This window comes from Platichthys flesus, chromosome 24 (genome assembly GCF_949316205.1).
Source record: "Platichthys flesus chromosome 24, fPlaFle2.1, whole genome shotgun sequence".
Classification (NCBI taxonomy): domain Eukaryota; kingdom Metazoa; phylum Chordata; class Actinopteri; order Pleuronectiformes; family Pleuronectidae; genus Platichthys; species Platichthys flesus.
The window spans coordinates 7,664,912-7,685,776 of NC_084968.1; the positions used below are offsets into that span (position 1 = coordinate 7,664,912).

General features: G+C 40.0%; 1 protein-coding gene across 3 annotated transcripts in view; it reads left to right on the forward strand.

Annotated features, from left to right (window-relative positions):
* Positions 1-12,726, forward strand: part of LOC133950240 (sodium/potassium/calcium exchanger 2-like) — a 40,238-nt gene extending 27,512 nt beyond the window's left edge. For all 3 annotated transcript variants that reach the window (XM_062384497.1, XM_062384498.1, XM_062384499.1), the window contains 6 exons: positions 987-1,085; positions 2,460-2,542; positions 7,474-7,608; positions 7,706-7,795; positions 8,184-8,350; positions 8,817-12,726. In XM_062384497.1, the coding sequence (XP_062240481.1) occupies positions 987-1,085; positions 2,460-2,542; positions 7,474-7,608; positions 7,706-7,795; positions 8,184-8,350; positions 8,817-9,066 (824 nt within the window). In that variant the 3' untranslated portion in view covers positions 9,067-12,726. The remainder of the gene's footprint in view (positions 1-986; positions 1,086-2,459; positions 2,543-7,473; positions 7,609-7,705; positions 7,796-8,183; positions 8,351-8,816) is intronic.
* The last annotated feature ends 8,139 nt before the right edge of the window (positions 12,727-20,865 follow it).

Sequence of the window (20,865 nt, forward strand, 5' to 3'; positions counted from 1 at the left end):
CAAATTGATTGCAACGGGCTGATTGGGACGAGGCAGGACACGCATGCAGAGACTGACATGCACAGGAAGTCGGTGAAATTAAATATGGATGCACAAGATGGTTTTACACCAAAATAGCTTGATAGGTCCGACAGAGTTCTTTGGTGTCGAATGAAAACAATCCCGCATAAAATATTAAAATCTATCTTGTATCACACGAGAACCTGAAAACCTGCATCCCATGACTGTGCTCCACTCGGAGTCACGTTTCCTCTTGTCTCGGCTTTAGATCCATTGTTCATGAGTGTCTCGCCGGGGGGATTTGGGGTTACGGGGATTTCGTGGAAAGTTGTTTTCACACACCAGCGGTCAGTCACCGCTAGTCATTACGTCACGAGCAGAATTGCCTGGAGCTTTTATTTATAATCTCAAAAGGGCAGCTTATGTAAGCCACAACTTCCCACAAGGTCATGTTGTTCAATTGATGACTGGTTTTAATTCAGTCTGCTGTGTCTAAGCACTGTATGACTGAGGTTATGGAACCCGTCAATATTACCAGGAAATATGTTTGTTATTTATTTAGTATCTCTTCAAAGTTCTCCATCATAATAGTATAAGTAATAATAGCTTTGATAACGATTTAATAAATCGATACAGCTATCATATCACTGAATTCCTTTTTCTCTTAAGTGCTGCTATTGACATCACTTGACTTTTTGATTTTAGAACTGAACAAGAACGGGAGTGTGTCTGACCTCCAGGAGGCAGATCTCACCCTGCTGGCTTCTCCTCCAAGGACCAGGACATTGCAGAATCATCAGTATATGATATGCTACGTTATATTGACTGTTGCTTCTGTTTCGATGGCAGTTCTGTGTGAACCCCCCCGCCCTGCTTGAACGGTGCTTTTTTGGAAATGTGACCCGTCCGGGGTCAAAGGGGACAGAGGGGCGCCCCGAGGAGGCTGCTGGGTTTCTTCTATAACCACTGTGGCGATTCTTTTGCAGGTAAATTCCGAGAGAAGGCGTCCATCCTTCACAAGATCGCTAAGAAGAAATGCCAAGTGGAAGACAGTGAGAAGGCTAATGGAGTGGCAAGCCGTTCAGGTAAAAGAGTCAGAACGGTTGCATCCGCTTCTGTGCCTCTATCTATAACCCTGAACAAGCCGTATAGCAGTTTTGGAGGATGACATCATATCATTAGGGGCCAATAGGGACATCAGATAAGAAAATACTTTTCAGTGTTGTCATGTTATTAAAACATTCTACTATTCTTTTTTTTTTTTCAGATTAAATTAATAACTACACCTGTGCATATTCCCAGTCAATTGTAGTCATATATTTATTCTTAACTATTGCTTTAGTTATATTATATTATTAATCATCAGTTTCCTGTTGCTGTTGCATTACCGGCCTTTATATAGCTTTCTATTGGATTGTTCCCTCACAGAGTTAACTGGCATTCACATCCGATGTTAAACAAGCATGGCATTATCAAGAACCGCCAAATTGATTGCAAGTGTTGTCTTCAAGCAGTATTTAAATCAATCACAGTCACTGCCAAGTGTTATTTATGTGCGCTTTTCACTTGAAAGAGCACCGGACCAAAGGATAAACAGGAGGCCAGACGAGGAGCTTTCATGGCCCTCGATGTCGTCCGAGGAGCAGAATCAAAGCGGGACTTAGATGTTTATCAACAAGGCTAAATTATGCAAACGGCGCCTTATTAACATATTACCATCTCGATCAGAATTCATGACTGGTGTTTTACGCAGCACATCTTCAATTTAGTCGCTGGTGCCTGAAACAGACGAAGATTTCCTATCAGCATGTGATTCGGTTCATATCGTGCAGCATTCCAAGAAAAGGAGCAAGGTCACATGTCGGACGAGGGCGATATATCCAGCTGCATTACACAATCCAGGAATCGTACTATCTGTGTCACAACCGCACTCGGATTAAAGCTGTTATAGTTTTATCATCTGATTACATGGCTTTAGGCTCTTTGTATTTTAATAAGCGCTGTTAAGTAAGTCTGGCCTCAAATGAAAATGGAGTCCTACCAGCCACCAGGAAGCAAGGAGGGAGAGCGAGGATAGAAATGTGCACGTTCCCCTTTCAAACACAGAGGGAGGATTTCAAAAGCTTCAATATTAAAATGAGTCTCAATACAAGGATCTGATTCTTATCAGGATTTAAATCACTGTCCTCACTTTTTATATTTCTACACCTTAATTCAAAATGAACATTTTAATGGAGCCTATAATATATTGACCTCAAATTGAAATTGAAACTTTTTGACACCAATCATACAGGCACTCAGATGATTTCCAAGGGGTTAACTCCTTCCCATTGCTGACGTGCTGCCTCCCACCTCTCTGCGCGTCACGACAACTAACACTGTGTCTATTAAGAGCACTGACAGCGTTTGTTCCTCCTTAATGCTTTTTTCACCTTAATTATTCTTCAAATGTCCCGCAGATAAGAACCTTCCGAACAGCTCCAGCGTGGAAGTGGAAGTGACACCACCCATGAACGGAACGGCAGGGCAAGAGGGAGAGACGGTGAGTAATCGCAGCACACACACACACACATGTATTATACACACACAAGAACGGAGCAAAATTCTTATTTCCACCTTAAATATGCCCCGAGCCAGCCAATTGGGTCGGGTTATGAGGAGGGGACAAAAAGTGAGAGACTAATATCAAAGTCAGAGAGACATTTATAAATATTTGATGCCTCTCATCTGTGTCTGTGTTCCACCTTGGGTGTGATTGATGCAAAGGTTGCATTGACTATGGCACAGGTCACTGCTGCTGATCATATCCCAGCATGCACTCGGGCGAGTTCTTCCATCTTCAGGCAGACCTGCCAAAGACCTGCCCACTCCCACTGAGCTCGGCGATCACACTCCTCACTCAGCTGCTGCTCCCTGCCGCAGATCGCTGGAAACAGAGCCAGCCCTAGTCTTTCTGGGGCCCTAGGCAGAATTTGATTTGGGGGGCCCCCCCACTGCCTCAGTGCCGTCAATGTTATTATTTCTTGCTGTGTTGCTTATACCAGTGTTAGCCTTTATACTTCAATGGTTTTTAATCTCAAAAACTAGCAACGTCCAAGAGTGGTCTAGCGTTAATTTGCACTTTAATATTCAAAGTACTGAGTGGTCTACTGACTGTGTTGTACTGCAAAGTAGCAATGCATTTATTTTAAACAAGTTAAGATATACTGCACGATAGATATTTAAAATTAAATAGATACTTAAAGGTCTTGTCAGTCCGTTAATATAGTATTGTGTTTTTGTATCATTGCGGCCACTCTATCTTTCTTGTGGGGGTATTCAAGGCATCTTGGGGTCCCTCTGGTGGCCACGGGGGCCCTAAGCAACCTCTTAGTTCGCTTTTGCGACCGGGCACTGCTCTCAAGTGTGCCTCAGCACCGACTCGCATGCACACACACACACACACACACAAACAGACGTTTGACGCACTGCCCGGACAGAGTGAGTCTTGGAATGGCACCTGCAGCTGTTGTGCTGGCATGAGCGATGAAGGTGGGATAGAGCGACCCGCCAGGCCAGCAGACGGTCCTGGGGCGAGAGGGCAGCGATTCAAAGTGGGCACACAGAGAGGGAAGCAGGCAGAGGAGAAATAGCATGCCCTTCATTCTTTATAGTTATATTGCCATGACTACTTTGAGTAAAAGTAAAATACAGAGTAAAAAAGTTATGATCTCATCTTAGTGGCTGAAATATGTATTAGTTTAAAACTGATTATTTTCTCTTTCCATGTTATGTTGATTAAGTGCATCACAATCATTCTGGGAGTTTAATTTATAAATAGGTTAGGGTTAGGGAACTCTGTTAAAAATACAACAGAAGAAACTCATGTAACTCGTGTTGTTTATAAACTGCTGCAGCCATACTTGTGCCAGCACAACGCACGGATACTTCATTTAATCTATTAAAAGGAACTAAAATGTATAAATACATCTAAAGGTTTTAGCAGAATCGATCATTGGCTACCGTCTGACCACAAATTAGCCTCTGGGAGCAGCAGCCAATATCTAGGGGCCTCCGGTGCAGACAGTGGATACACAAATTCCCACAGAATCAATTCAATCAATTCAGTACCGGGGGGGTGCACATGCAGGAAGGTCACCCTCACATGCAACAGATTCTAAGTGACAGGTAGCACCAGAGACCAGGAGGCTTCAGATTCTGTACATTCACATGCAGCATCTGTTTATAGAGCTCATATAAACACCCACCATAAATAGCTTCAAAATTAGGTTTGATAAGATGCAAATTTAAATGATTCTGAATTGTTTTGATGCACAAACGCTGCCTCAGTTTTCATTCAAAATGATTCCCGAGTTTTACTATTTAAAAACAATTTTCGTTTTTTCATCTCAGATATCAGCAGCCAGTTGCTTTCTGGGTTAATCTTGTGCAGTTAACCTCGTTTCAAGCTACTCACCCACTATGAGATTATTTCCTTTTTTTTCCCCCTTTCAAATAATCTTTTGTGTAACAGGGATTTGTAAAGGTTTTGCAAATGAACTGTAATAAATGTAATATGGCCCGTAGCTTTCCGTACAAAGGTTTTTATGCAAGAGATTGTAATCTTGCACAATCCTTGCTGGAACTAAGAAATTTCTTCTGCAGCACTTTGACATCCCTCCTATGTAAGACGGAGCAGATAATAGACACGCTCATCTGTAAATACAAACTTGTGTGGATGCAAATAGGAGGATCTCAGAATAGGCCATGAGCTCTTATTTGAAGCATGACCAGGTGTGTATTGATCTGTTCCATTGCGCGGAATTGTTTTCAGATTGATCTCTCACTCTTGGGTTAAAAATAGCCTTTGCTGATAAAACTTTCATCACTTTCCCGAGGCTGAAATATTTGTGTCTATAAAAAAAAAAAACGAAAAAAGCCACACGCCGCAAATTTCTAGAATCACCTCAAAACTTTGTTTGAGGTGGAAGGTGGGTTAGCTGATGGATGGAATATGAGTAAAAGAAGCCGGACGTTTATTGGCACGCCTGGTTCTCACATGCTGTTATTTTTAGATGTCCGTCCCACAGTGCACCTGTCAGCCAGGAAGTAGCTGGAAGCAGCTCCCACCTTCACACGCCGCCAGAGGCCCTGTCATGCTAATTGTCCAATTCCTCGTGGATGCCTTCGCAACCAAGATGGGGGCATAAGGGGATATAGTTAAGGTCAAATTAAAACCTGCTCAATTCCCTTTCACCCTTTTTTGTTGTTAAAACCCTTGAGAGTCTAACAGAAAATATCTTGTATTATAATCATAATATATTACTATGATGAGCGCATTCAGTATATGACTCATAGCAAATTCTGTAAAAACATGGATTTTCACATTGTGAATATTCATGAGCATGCAAATCTCCTGTAATCGTTCCTTTAAATAACTTACAGGGAAACCACAACCAGCAGGATCCTGTGACTCATCCTACTTATTCCACAAAAAACATTTTTTTTCTTTCTGATCTGAGCATTTCAGATCCAGATGGAGCCTCTGTGTCAAAAGAGGTTTTTGATATTCTCACCATGGCAGATTTTCCTGCAGTACATGCTGCAAACAGATTAAACTGTCATGTGAAAAATGGGACACTAAAAATAGTGAAATTATGCTTTTATTTTATTTTTTATTTGAATTTGACATATTCTGTGGAATACTTCATATGTAACTTTATTTATTGATCGTGACATGAAGAGGATTTTAAATATTTACATATACAAAATGCTGCAGCAACATCATACCAACCCTACCTTTAACGACACTTCTTTAACCATTTGTACTTTTCGCTGAAGTGCCTTCGACCAGTTGCCAGCGCAAGTGCTTCCGCTTCGAGTAGGCAAAAAAATTAAATAAAGCAAATGTCACACCTCCCCTCGCAGTGCTGCGGTAAAAGTCAGTCCCTTTAAGCTCGGAGTTGGCTTTGTTGCCAACTGAGGCACCGCAGGGCAGGAAAGGCCCCCAAAGGGCTGGCATTTGGTAAGCAAGTCAGAGTAGGGAGCACCAGCTCTATAGGGTACTTCAGCACAGAAAGCAAGTATAGAAAATCATAAACGCACAAATGACAGACTCACCGTGTGCTTTATTAGCGAGAAATACCTGGACCCACCTACACGCAATCGACATATCCACAACAAAGCTGCAATGCAATATATATGCAGCTTTACCCGTGTGGACCTATAAGAAGAAGCTTGTGTTGCTGGCAAACACTGCCGTCAGTACATCATAACACTAATGAAAGCCTCTGGTACCTTGACATCACTGAAAAGCAACAGATGAGGTTCAGAGCTGATCTTCACCGAGCCTCAGGCTTCTTGTTTTAGGCCTTTTAACAGAAAACAATGAAGCCATCTGGATATGGGGAAGAGGAGAAATGAGGAGGCTGAGCATAAGTAATGTAAGCACGGCCTTTTGTTTGGCAGCTCTGATTACCAAGGTTACCAGGCAATACTCGACAGCAGTAGCTGTCACAGTAGGATGAGCTCCATATGATTCAAGAATTGAGCAGAAGCCCTCTTCAATGATCTTTTACTGCTTCACTCTCTGAGCACGCTCAGCTCATGCCATTGAAGCTATTAAGACTTAAATGATTTTCCTGAGAAAATGATTGTTAATTGAACAACATCTGTTATCAACATCTGTCCTGTTTTATGTCTATCTATCCCCTTTATGTATTTTGCACCATTCTGCATTTTACCCACTTTGCTCCCCCTCAAAAGGGCAAGAGACCAATTCTAGTTCATCAGTGAGTCCTGCTTGGATCTGCATGTGTGGACCTGTTCTCCACAGGTCCCCACGGCTCCTAGCATCCTATATAATTGGATTCAAGGGGATCCCAGTCATCTTTCCGATCTCAGAGGGCCTTGTTGTTGTACCTTTAAAGTTCACAAGTACCAGAATGTTAAAATGAGAAGTTTGCTTTCGCTTAAGTCGGCACAAAAGCCAAACGGGTCAATGAAAAGCACCCCTCAGTGCTTTACTGCGCCTCATCGTCAGACAGTGGCAGCTTACTTGATGCTGATGACGGGTCGTGAACTCACTTGGCATTCCAGTGGCAGGTCCAATCAGAACCCGGGGGGTCTGGAGAGCACGAGCGCTTCAGGCTCATAGCAATCTCCCAAATCACAGTCATCAGACTCCTCTGTCTCAGAGTCACTGCAGAGCAAACACACATCGAGGTCCTGCCATCAATTTTTGACGGTCCCTGTGCTGTGTCTTGAAGCGCTTGTGTTGCCCCCACACTTCCTGACTCACTGGTTAGCTGCTATCGTGAGGTGGAGCCCAAAAATTCGACTCAGGCTCAAACTTAGCTTTATTTTTGCCTGATATTCCCATGTGTTAAATAAAATGATGTGAACGTGGCGGCCGTGTGTGACAGCCCCAGACCAACAAATAAACTAAAGTGCATATTGTCTTTTTGTTTCCCTGTCTTTGGTGTCTCGTCTCAGGCCGAGGATGAGGAGGAAGAGGACCAGCCTCTGAGTCTGTCCTGGCCCGACACCAACCGCAAGCGCCTCACCTACCTCTTAATCATACCCATCGTCCTCCCCCTGTGGCTCACGCTGCCTGACGTCAGGAAACCGGTGCGTGTGTGTGCATGTGTGTGTGTGTGACTAAGATAAATTCAATTCTCCCAACCAACAAACTTGATAACTCTGCATTTCCTTCCTGTCTGTTTAGACGGCAGCGAAGTTCTTCCCCATCAGCTTCGTGGGCTCCATCTGCTGGATCGCAGGCTTCTCGTACCTAATGGTGTGGTGGGCTCACCAGGTACTTAGCTCTCCAAGGCCTGTGGGCCACTGAGGACACGGCACTGTAAAAATGACTTCATGCTGTGCGGTCATGGCAGCAGTCCAACAGCCAAAAATAGTTTTCTTATTTAGACCTAATCCAAATCAAAAAAGATGCAGCTGTCTTTTATCCCGATTTCCTATCTTTGACATTTAAAATGGAAGCACATTCTATAATCCGCCCACTAATAAATAATAACAACGGCCCTATTCAAAACAGATGGGTTGTCGGAGCCCAGACTTTTGTCACCTCCATCCGCTCCCGTCACCACAAGGAAATTGAAAATAGCTGCAATAAAAGATTAGATTTTATTTACCCCCCCCCAAAGCTTAGTTTCTCTGTTTTCTTTTCCTTTTTTTTTTTACAGGTTGGAGAGACCATTGGGATTACAGAGGAGATTATGGGCCTGACTATATTAGCAGCTGGAACCTCCATCCCTGACCTCATCACCAGTGTCATTGTGGCACGCAAGGGGCTGGGGGATATGGCCGTCTCCAGCTCCGTCGGCTCCAACATCTTCGACATCACAGTCGGGTACGACCCCGTGCAGCCTCTTACTATTTTTAAGGCAGTGTTTTTTGGAGTCGGGATGTTAAGCATGAGAGGAAATAAGATCCTTTTTTACCTTGCGGCCTGTGCTCAGGTCTATTCGGAGAACAAATCCAGCATCACATATACAAGCTAAATGTTTGTAGATCAACAACTTAAGACAATTTTTTGTAATATTATGAATCCTGGGTGCATGGATACATTGTTTAGTTAGATAGGTAAATGTATTGTACATGATCTTGCAGTATAGGGCTTAGACATTATACATCACAGCCTATGTGAGCAACTTAATGAACTTAGATTCCAAATTAAATTGTGAAAGGCCTGGTTTCAAAGTGAAAGATCATGCTTTTGAATGAAGAGATGAAAAAAAAAAACATTAACGTCCAAGAGTAACTCTGAAGATCAACATGTGACACGTGTGTGTGTGTTTGTGTGTGTGTTTTTACAGACTGCCGTTCCCCTGGCTCCTCTGGTCCTTCTTCAACGGCATGCAACCAGTGCAAGTCAGCTCCAACGGCCTCTTCTGCGCCATCGTGCTCCTCTTCCTCATGCTCCTCTTCGTCATCATCTCCATCGCCGCGTGCAAGTGGCGCATGAGCAAGCTGCTCGGCTTCATCATGTTCATGCTGTATTTCGTCTTCCTGGTGGTCAGCGTCATGCTGGAGGACAAGGTCATTGCCTGTCCGGTGTCCGTCTGAGGGACGAGCGGGCCGACTTCCTCTCCCACGCCGCCACCACCACAACCACCACCACCACTACCACCACTACAGCCATCTTTACTGTCTGCAATCACTCTCAGTTGACCTTTATGATCCTTTAACCCTTGAATAAAAGAAGAACTGGATGAGCGATTCAAATAAGAATATAGAGTAAGAAAAAGGAACGGACTGATATTTTCAGGAGGCAGGTGGTGGCAGGGAGCGGTTAAACCAAAAAGGGCACAAGACTTTGGCTTGGCTGATTAAGCGTGGGCCGAACCTGAGTGGACTTTTATTTACTATATTTATTGAATTGGCCGGTGAGGGGGATTATGGGTGAATCCGCCAAATATAGAAAACATTATGCATGCCATTAGTGTCACTAGAAGGCCTGAACGACCTCCTGGGAACTTTGGGGGTTAGAAAAACAACAACTAAAGATCCACTGAATAAAACTCTTAATTCTAAATGCCGTGATTGAGCTGAGACCCTGAGCATATTGGAACCAGTTCAACGGACTGAGATGCTGTCTGCAAGAGCGAAGAGGAGTTTGGGGGAATGACGGACTGCGTGGATGAACATTTTGTGTTTCCTGTCTGACGCTATTCAGTGACAAGATTCACCTGAGGGAAGAGAGACTGTTGCTTGGCAGACAAACTTCTTCTTTATTTCTTTTCTTTTTTTTCCCGTAAATGAATCCGTGCTCTGTTTGAGTGACGGGTCTAAGCTCTCCCCTCCTCCCCGCCAGATGTTGTTTTTCACCGCTGAATGTTTCTTCGGAGGAGTCCCTTTAATTTTTTTGGATTCATGAAATATATAAAAGTAGCAGTAGTTGTACTGTAGCAGTATTAGACGGTGTAGAGTCCTCTTGACAATCTGCTCCTCTGTTTTGTTTTTCTTTCGCTCTGGACACACACATTCTGATTGTACAGACGTTTTCATGCTTCACACACACCGACTGATAACAGTGAGAAGACCGACGTTTAGCCTCTCAACATATACAGTAGCCTTCGATATCTTTGGGGGAGAATAAAAAAAAAAGCTTGAGTAACTCAGGCTCATTAAAGCTCCATGATGAAGTCGATGTCAAAAATAACATATTTGAGAAGAACTTAACAGTGTTTAAGCATCATGGTTGGTTTAGATTAGTAGGTGTCTAGTGCTTTGTTCACAATAGAACTGGGCTCAGCTCCAGCTCCTTGGGTCGTAGTTTCAAGGAGTCAACTGCATGTAAAATAAAAAAAACAAAAAACACACACACACCAATCAACATTTGAGAAGTCGTATACCAAACATTTTAATCGACATCTTAACGCAAAAGCAGTGCTCAGTCTCTGTGTAGAAAATGTCAACGCGTGTGGTCAACGATATATCTATCGAAACTTGTGCAATTTCATTCTCTGATCAAAGGTGCTTTCGTGTGCATGTGTGCGTTCGGAGTCATCACACAACGACCGTTCCTTCGATGTATCCACGAGTAGACGCGATGCTGCAACTAGCTGCACAAAGAAAACATGAAAAAAAAGAAATACTAGAAACCATAGTCACAATCTCTCTTTAAGCTGCATAGAGTGTGGAGAACACCGATTTAACAGCAATATACCGTGCGTGTCCCTGTTGAGAACTGCACCCCCCGCCCCCTCACCCATGCGTCTGTCCCCTGCTGTTCAACGTGGTCCACAAGGCCCCCCCCCCCTCCCCTGACCATTTCTCCTAAATCGGACCTACAACCCCCTTCCTGTTAGCTACGTGGCCAGTAACACCCGCTTTACCTCAACACAGCCACTGTACAGCAGCTTCGTAGGAATACTGTAACTGTAACTGTAAAATACTAGTAAATAGATTCTCCGAGTGCGTGAGGAAAAAATGCATGCAAGGAATTTGGGCTGGTTACCCACCGACTGTACAGCTGAGCTTATCCAACTATGTATGTTCACTTTTATGCATCCATTCAGAGATGAACACCTAAAAACGCATTGGTTCTACTTTGTAAATATAAACCAACATGTATTGAAATCACTTATTATTTATGGTGAGCAAAACACAACACAAAAGCGTTTGTTTTTAGACTTCTCGACATCCGATTGACATTAAACTGTAAACATGCCCATTCAGTTTTTGGTGAGAAAGGAGTATGTAAAATACCTCATACCCACCTCGGATTCAGAAGGGATGCTGCCACCAGGGTTTTCTGACATTTGCTTCAGTTTGGAAAAGAAAGAAAACCAAATGGCGATCCCTGCACAAAGCAAACTCGTATGTTTAAGCTGTCATTCACTGTGTGCTCTCATTTTGTAGATTCCCTTAAAACATATTCCACCAACGGGATTTAACAATTCAACCGAGGGCCTCCAGGATGACTCATGTGCTTTGTGAAATTCTCCTGTGGTCATTCGCCAATTAACCTTCAGAGTGCCCACACGCTCATCTTAACACGGCAACAACATGGAATAGTTGGGAAATACACTTATTCACTTTTGCTTTGCCAAATATTAGGTTAGAGGTAGGACGGAGTAGTAGGGCCACTCACAGGGAGAATAAAGTTGTAGTATTAATAATTTTATAAGAATAAAGTCGTAAAGTCATTGAAATTACAAATGAAATATAGTTACTACAGCTTTTCGCAAATGATAAAGTACTTCATCTTTCGGCTCATCAGTATCATATTATAAAAGTATCAGGACTTTGTGGAAGATGAAATATTTGGTCATGGTCGACTGTAAGGCTATCAACAATAACGTGTGCTATTCAAGGGTTTTTGTAGTTTCTCAAGAATTAATGTGATTGGTTATTCAAGATTTTGGATCCAGAATGAGTCAAACTGGCTAGCACGTGTTCTCCTTGCTGCTCATTTCCTATTCTTATAATATTATGACCTTTTTTCTAGTAAAACTACAACTTTTTTCTCATAAAATATTACTTTATTCTCAAATACGACTTTATTTTCGTAATTCTACGACTTTATTCTTAACTACTCAACTACAACATCAATCTTGAAATCCCAGGCTTTTTTATTCTTAAATAAGGTCCTAATACTCCGTCGTAAGTACATTAGCACTCTATTGTCTATAAAATAGGTCTACATAAAGAACTGGACACAGGAGGAAACCAAAGTAACTCTTTCACTGTTTCCTGCTTAAATAAGCTAACTATTTGCAAGCATGACAGTGGCTTCAGTCTTTTCTTCTGACCTTTGGCGAGAAAGTGAATAAACTTTTCGCAACTTTTGCTGAAACAAGTGAAGAGATCATTTGTTCAAGTATGGTCGACCTTCCATGGTCACACATGCATTCTGTGTCTGTGCACGAAACCCTTTCACGACAACACTTTTCTTTCTTTCTCTAAAGTTTCCATGAAGTTTTTTGTGTGAGAGCATGAATGGTGAGAATTATAAAAAAAGGAAAAAAGCTAAAACCGGTTTAGCACGAGAGCTTGTTGGCATTGATTGTGGTTTCCAGGGTAAGGGATTGTGAAAGTTGGCCACTTGTGAACATTCTTGCACTGTAAATGTTTTATTTTCTCGGTGTTAATGTAAGATTTATTTAAGGTGTACATATATACAGATACAAATTAACCGATATATAATCTATATGTGTAAAAGAAATATGTCTCTTTATGTAAAAACACAAAGTATATAATATATCAAATAAAGACAATTGAAATATGCAACAATGTGTCTGCTGGTCTTATGTTTACCATCAGTACTCGCAAACATTAACACATAAATATTTACGTATTGCGTAAAAGTTTTGAAGAGTTTCAATCTATCTCATAACTATATTGTGAAATGATTTGACTCATGTTTCATTGTATTCGAGCAGTTTAAATCAATAATGACTCAAATCTTGTTACATCTGCGTAAAATATTGGTTTTTATAAGCCATTTTGAAAGAAAGTAGTCAAAAAATGCTTTGCATTATGGGAACAGCAACATTGACTTAGTACTACAAAATAAAAGTCAGCACATTTCCAACTGTGCTGCATCAATCTTGACCGTTCTTGTGTCGTCACTTCCAAGTCACGCAAAGTTGTGGAACTTGGCCAAATCTTTAGTCTATTGTCCTCTCTGAAGTTCCTGTAAGAAAGACTCTTCCTGCACTTCCAATGTATGATCGCTTCCAAAGAAACAAAACAAAAAGCAAACTCAGCTGCAATGAAACCACATCATTTCCAAAGCAGGTGGCCTCAGTGATGACGTGAAGAAGCGATCAGCACTGTGGAGCAGATGTGAAACATCCTCCATGTTGTGTTTCCGTACAGGGGTCGTGATTCGCTTTTTGTTCACTTCCCATTGAGTTCCTGTGTCGGAGGATGAGTTAATGCGGAGTAGGGCGCCCTCTTGGGATCAAATTTAGAATTGCCAGTGTTGCTGTTCACATAATCCACCCACAAGTTTTTTTTTTCCCCTTTCCACAGAACTGTTGTCTCATAGTTTTACATGAAACTCTGTTATTCCTTGAAATTAGCGGGAAACATATCCCAACGTGAGTCAGACGTCTGAACTTTTTTCCACATTCACTGTTTTTGATGTTTTGTTTTTCAAAAAACAATCGATGTGAGATAACAGACAGGGTATTTTTCCAAGGTAGAGGCGATACCAGTAATGGACTCTTTGGCTGATCTGACCATGAGTCAGGAGACATCAGGATGTTTCTCTGCTGGGACGGGGGGGGGGGGGGGGGGGGGGGCAAAGGCGCTGGTAAACCTTAGGTTTAAGAAAACGAGGGGCAGCAGCACGTGGGTGAGGTTGCATAGGGCTAAGATTTCAAAACACGACAAGACACGCATGACATTGTTTGAACAACCTTTGATGGCCCTATCAATGTATTCCAACAAACTCACTTAGACCGCCCCCACAGATATTCCCACATTTCCAGTTCTTTAAGGACTTTACGAACCCTTTAATGATCTACAATGCCATCTCTGAGCTTTCCTCAGAAGTGTTTATCACTCAGCCAGGTGCTTTTCTGCCCTTTTCACTGGAATTGAAACTGATTCTGGTGCAAACAGCTGTGAGGTAAGTCACATTATTATTCACATCATCGTATCGTACAGGCCCCGTTTCAGTGGGTTGAAAACTAATGTCATTTCAAAAAAAGATGTTTGCTTTCTATTGACCAGGGTGACGACGATTGGAATCCTATTTTCCATCAAATATCTGCATCTGATTTTCTTTTCTTTCTGGAAACGTCATGTAAAGAGGAGCTGTAGAGAAGTTTTAAGTGAACAAATTATTTTTATCATGATTTACACTTAAGAGTTACGCCCGATTTTCAACAATAAGAAAATTCAAAGTGCTTTACATAAAATATGAAAGGCATCAATACAAATTGTAAATGCAGCTTAAGATAACAGCTTATTTCTATCAGTTGAAATTCCCAGTGAACATCTACAAACTGTTACATTTTGTGAAATATTTCTTTTTTAAATCCTCTATGGTTCCAAACTCGTATTAATTATCTTATTTATTCTTTTAACAATATTCTTTTTATTCTACATTGTGAGACTTTTTTTCTTTTGGACATTTCCATTAATTTCCATGGAAACAATTCATGGATTTTGATTAGAACGAATCCCGGACATTTAGGGAAACATTATTGATAAGTGTGTTAAATTTGGTGTAGCTTGATTGAATTTTAAAGAGACTAATGGGCCTTGACACTTGGGCCAAATTTGATTATTCAACCCTGTGTCAAGTTAAAATATCTATTGTGAATGATTTAAGTTCCCTCATGGGGTGTTATGAGGATTTTTTTTTCATACAGATCTCAATTGTTTATTTTCACTTTTGAAAGCTAGTTTCACTACGAATGGTTTGCACCACACCTGTAAGTGGTTCAGGTGAATTTCGAATGTACAAAGTTTCTCAATACACTATGCAGCCTGAATGCATACACAGATAATCATAGTATATTCTGAACAGACTCATGTGAAGCTGAATCAACTCTTATAGTCAAGAGGCTTCATTTATACTGATTCACCAAGATCTTTTTTTTAAATTTGTGAGTCAGTGTCAGTGTTGTCAGAGTTCGTGGGGATTTTCCCTCCACCAGCTCGCTCTTTACAACACTTTCTAACGCATGTGCCAGCACTTAATAGACTCCACATGGTCCCCAGCACCGAGGGCGTCTCTCTCTCTCAGCCAGCCGGCTTCACTATCGGCCAGACTTTGCCCGGTGACTTCCTCTGCTCGCTGTCACAGGGTGTGTGCTCCAGTTTGAATCAGCAAAAAAACATCTCAGAGGAGGCGCCCCCCCAAAAAAATCCTGCACACTCACTCGGCCCTGTTGCAAGTGTGGGGTTATGGAAAGGGATCGTCTTAGGCTGCAGAGGGAGACAACCGTTTCAAAATATCCCAGACGCATGCGAGTCATCAGCAAAACTGCCGTGTTTGGTAGTTTTTTGGTGGGGTGGAGGGACCTCGGACCTGAGTCTGTAGGTGACTCACAGGAGGGTCAGTGTGGATGTGGAGAGCGAGTGCTGCACATGTGGCTGTGTGATTCAGCCTGGGAAGCGTCTGAGGGAAACAATCAGCACAATAACTGTTGACTAGGCCTTATAAGTCATTATGATCGTTTATATTACTGAATAGTCAGACACTGTGGAACAACAGCAATTGGTCTCACCTTTTCTGAACTGCTATTTGAATAAAAATAAGTAATTCAGTGTAAAAACAGTCGTTGTTGCTTTTAAGTGATCGTGAATAAAAAGGTCATGACATTGAATTAAACGTCTCCAGCAATAAAACACACTTTTGATTAGAACAGCTAACTTTATATGAATATATCTGACTTTGAGTCCTCGCTGCTTCTGTTCCTGTTGTGTATCTTATCACCTGATATCCGTATTGCTCCTTAACAGAAGTCATAGATTAAAAAAAAAAATCAGTAAAGATAAAGCTTTATTTTCAAATCGAAAACAACAGTTGTTGTGTTTACAAGTGTCTATTCCACTTTCCTTTGTCATCACCTGAAGGCAAATGGCCCCTTGTGTTTTGTTTCTAGAGTTGCTTATATTTTGTCAATTCTCTCACTTTATTGTTGTTGTTTTAAACATGTAAGTATATTTTTTCAAAAGTTTAAAATGCATATTCAGTTTTACAATAACATTTCTGTTATCGTAGGATACGACACGCACCTCCCGAGAGGACAAATTCAATAACATTGACAGATTTAGTTGGTGTTTTTGTTCTAACTGCACTGTCATGAATATGTCATGTAACCGCACTTTCTGCTTTCTAGTTACATCTTCTTAAAAAGGAGTGTCTTCGCCTATGTGGGCCTACCTGTTTGAATGAAAACTGGGCCAAACTCCGTCACATTGATTACAACCCCTTGTTTTCTGTTTACAAAGCGGTTACCATGATAAACAAATGCTTAATGTACGTAATGGAAATGCTAACCCTGTTAGGTCCTGTTATTGTCTTTTTACTCCTGCGTATTTGCTCTGAGGGAGTTGACAGGTGTGGCCTTGGTCGACACCTTAGGAAGTGAGTCATCAATGCCGAATGGGCCTAAATCAAGTTTGGGATTGTCAAATTGTTCAAAGACAAAAAGATTGTTCATCAGCTGAGATTTATACAGTGGGTGTCTTATCCTGAGGAAGATTGATATGTGGGTCGGCTGAAAACGGTCTGATCAGTGAAAGGAACTATAAAAACCACCAGTAATGCAGTAATAATTATATAAATACTATGCAGGACAGACTATGTTTAGTTGATGTTTAAAAATAGAATGACATATAAAGGTGGATAGTGTGACGGCAACCTCTTGAAGTAAACATACCCTCACAACAATGTAGAAACAATAAATTACCTTCATTACAGAAGATTTAGCAGCAAAAGTAAATTAAAAGTATTTATTCTGTTTGAAAAAGACCATTATGAGTGATCTTTTATTACATATGGCATTATAACACATGTGAGTAGCATTTTGGGGTTGGATTTAATTCAAATAAAACAACATGAGAAGATTAAACACAATAAAAAAGCCAAGATGAATATTTATTAGTGTTTTTTAACAAAATTCTAAATGTTAAAAGTAAATGGAGTACAAATTGTAATATTTCTCCCTGAAATGTGATGAAATTAAAGTAGAAATTTGTGTAAAAATGGAAACATTCAAGTACAGACGAAGTACCTAGAAACGTCTGACGGAGTAGTTGCTCACTGTGGTGGAAGGACACACGTGTAGTTTCTTTGGGCCGGTGACTCTTCACCATCATGAATCAGTGCAGCAGCTGTAATTCAGTGATGGTATCTATATACCGGGCAGAGAGTGTCAGCCTGGTGGAGCTGGTCGTGGTTAAGGGTCATAAAGAATCCTCTCATTCAGAGATGTTTTCCGCAGCCCAGCACTTTCTGGTCTAGACGACAGTTTGAATCATTCTGTGTGATTCATTGATGATCCGGATCCTGTAGTCGTGGTTAATTCTGTGTTTTGATCAGGAAATTCGATTTCTGATACACTGGCACTTTACAGTTTACATGTTTTTGTGGACGTCACTCAGTAAGTCTTGACAATAGTTTTTTTTTGGCAGTTCTAGCAATAAAAACATTTTTTTTTAAATTAAAAAAATGGCGAATTTTATTGACTTGACAACACATAAAAAACACATTTCTGTGGGTTAATAGACAATTTCTTTATATATAATTCAATTCTTGTGGTTTTTCTATAATATTTATAGGATATTATTTTCACTTTTATTTAAAATTATGTATAAATTACTATATTAAATGTATACAATTACACTCTATACATTATGTAAAATGTTTACTAAATTTATATAAAATAAGTAACACTTATTAATCAGAAAAGACATAGTTTCATATTTATATTAAACTATATATAATATTATAATATATTATACTATATTATATTAACATGTTTGTGGATAATATCATAATATAGATGTATATTATGAAACAATTTACATTGTTATTTGCATGCGTGTACAGTTACAATAAATGAAATAATACTTTTATTTTGTAACCAATTAAAAAGTTTTATATATATATATATCGTTAAATGATGCATTGTACATTTTAACATAAAAATGATAAAGTAAAACATCTTAATAATCATTCATGAGTTCCGTTTAATTGTTACGTAATAGTAGGACACAGGGGATGTGCCTCTTCCCCCTGCTGGTGAACTTACGTCGATATTCCTCGTCAGCGCCCAAAGGTGCAGGAAGCCGCGGCCCAGCTGCTGCCCGGCCGAACCCCAGGACACACCTACTGCACGTGTAACGTGTGACTCCGGCTGAACAGAAGTGGGCGGTGGAAGGGGAAACTTATCTCTTCCGCCCTCGGTCAGCCTGCTTTCATTTGTGCTGACGCCTGACGCCAGGACGCACGGACCCAGGACGCACGGACCCAGAACAGGACGTGGGAGAGGTCACACACCTCAACAGGTAACGTGATGATAAAGCTACAGGGTGAAGGCAGACAGCAGGCACTTACAGTTGTCTCATTTATAAACGCTGACTACATTTGTTTTGTGTTTTTTTGTAAAGTGCAGCCATTTTTGTTGATGATGTGTCTAATAAACTCCCCATAGTTTATTAGAATTTACCATTTAAAAATGTGGTGATAGTGAGTTACACACAGGGCAGCTGAATTCACGCTTCCTCTCCACGTGATTTCAGCATGAAGAGCCATGTGTTGATCGAGAACCCTCCTGGATGAAGGTCCCCTCTGCCAAAATACATTCAGCGGGTCATGAAATCCATCTAAACAGAATTTGAACATGGGTCTGGGAAGGAAGGCAAGATGTTGGCATAGCTGATGAGTTGAAATCCCTGCTATGCCATCAAATTGTCATCTTTCTTATCCCCTTTGCTGCAAAAGAAGGATCATTTTCTCAAGTGCCGAATGAAAACAGGCCTAACTTGATTACACTGACAAACACTGCCAAAAGTTCATTGTTCATTGTGCTGCTTTGTGTTTTATATCATTTTATTTTACATATTATCTCCTATTTTTTCAGTATAAACTTAAAGAGTACATGGACAGGGTTTAGGCCTGCATTAGAAACAGTGAGCTGCAGTCCACAGGGTTACTTAAGACTGAATTAATATATTTTATTGCATTTTAGAGGAAGGTTATTACAAAGATATATTACTTCTATCTAATGATTCCTAATCTAGAAAATTGTATAATGTAAAAACATATGTTGCTATAGGTTTTTTTGTGCATGTGTGTCACCTTTTTTATTCCTGATGCAATGCAAAACACTCAATGTAAATGTTGCATGCAATCACAGCAGTACTGCTATTTACTTCTTCTTATTAACTTCAGCTAACACAATCTTATTTTAATACATAAATACTGAATGTTTTTATTTGCATAATGATAAAGAAACATTTAAATTTCTTTGTGCCACTTTACACTCCATTACATGTTGGAGAAAAATGTACTTTTCACTACACTACATCGATCTGTTATCTGGAGTAACAATTTTTTTTTATTGAACACAAAATCTGACAGCAGCATTTTGCATAATTGTTTGACTTTCAAGGTAATTATAATGGTGTTAGTATGCACTTTCACTTAAGTTATATAGTACTTAAGTGAAAGTGCATACTAACACCATTATAATTACCTTGAAAGTCAAAGCATTTACTTGTAACATAGTAAACATTTACTTTGTTGATTTACCTTTGCCCATTCAGGTGTGTTCTTGTTGGTCGGAATGATGTTAACCCTGTATGTAAAGTAGCCTTGCTATAAATAAATATGATTCAAGAGCTGAAATTAAAGATATGTTGTGTGATATAATTCCCAATCAGAATCAGAATCAGAATGTATTTATTGTCAAGTATGTTTACACAAATCTTGATCTTGATCTTGACCTACGAGGAATTTGCTCTGGTTATTGGTGCATACAATGAACATAGAACATAAAAACATACAAATACAATAAATACCACACACATAAGAAAAACAATAAAAAGAAACAATAAATAATTTACCCACTATTTACTTCTTATTTACTCCCTTTTTCTAATATTTATACAAAGTAACATGTATTTAGACATAAACATATCTAAATAAAATATATATAATAGATAAAAGACATAGAAAGTGAAGTAAAAAGTGAAATGCAAGACAGGGAACAGTGTCAGATTGCAATATGCAATGCAATGACTTTAATACTGTAATATTATTGAGTATTTCTAATTAAATATAACTGTGTGTAAGTACATTTTAACATCAATTTATTCATAAAACGTATTGATTCATAACTTATTTATAGACCTCTGTTCCTCTTCCAAAGTACTTCCAGTGTAGACTTTATTTATACTGCACTTTTCTTAACAATGTTACAGTGTGAACGACAAAAAAACAGAGAAATTATGACATGGGCAGAAACTAAATAAAATAGATCAAATCTAAATCTAAATGGAGGAAAATGAAAGCCATGTTCTGTGGTGAGAAGGGATGGACAATCAACTCTAATGGAGGGGAAACATCGGAAGTCTCTTCTCAGAGCTCGTGAAGACTCAAAGATATATGAGGACCTCTAGTGGAACTAAAAGGGAACTTATTACTATGATTTGTATATTTTAATTTGAATTTTATTCATTCATTCATTTGTTATTATTTAAATTATATATTTTTTTTATCTGATATCATTTGTGCATAATGTGCTTTGTAAGTTGTTATTATTTGTAAGGATCTCAAGTCTTCAATAAAAAATAAAAAAGGTCACCGGGATTTAGAATTTTGAAATCGACCGGCTCAACCAGCTTTAACACAGCGTCGGTCACATGACCTGCTTGCGTGGTCACGTGACA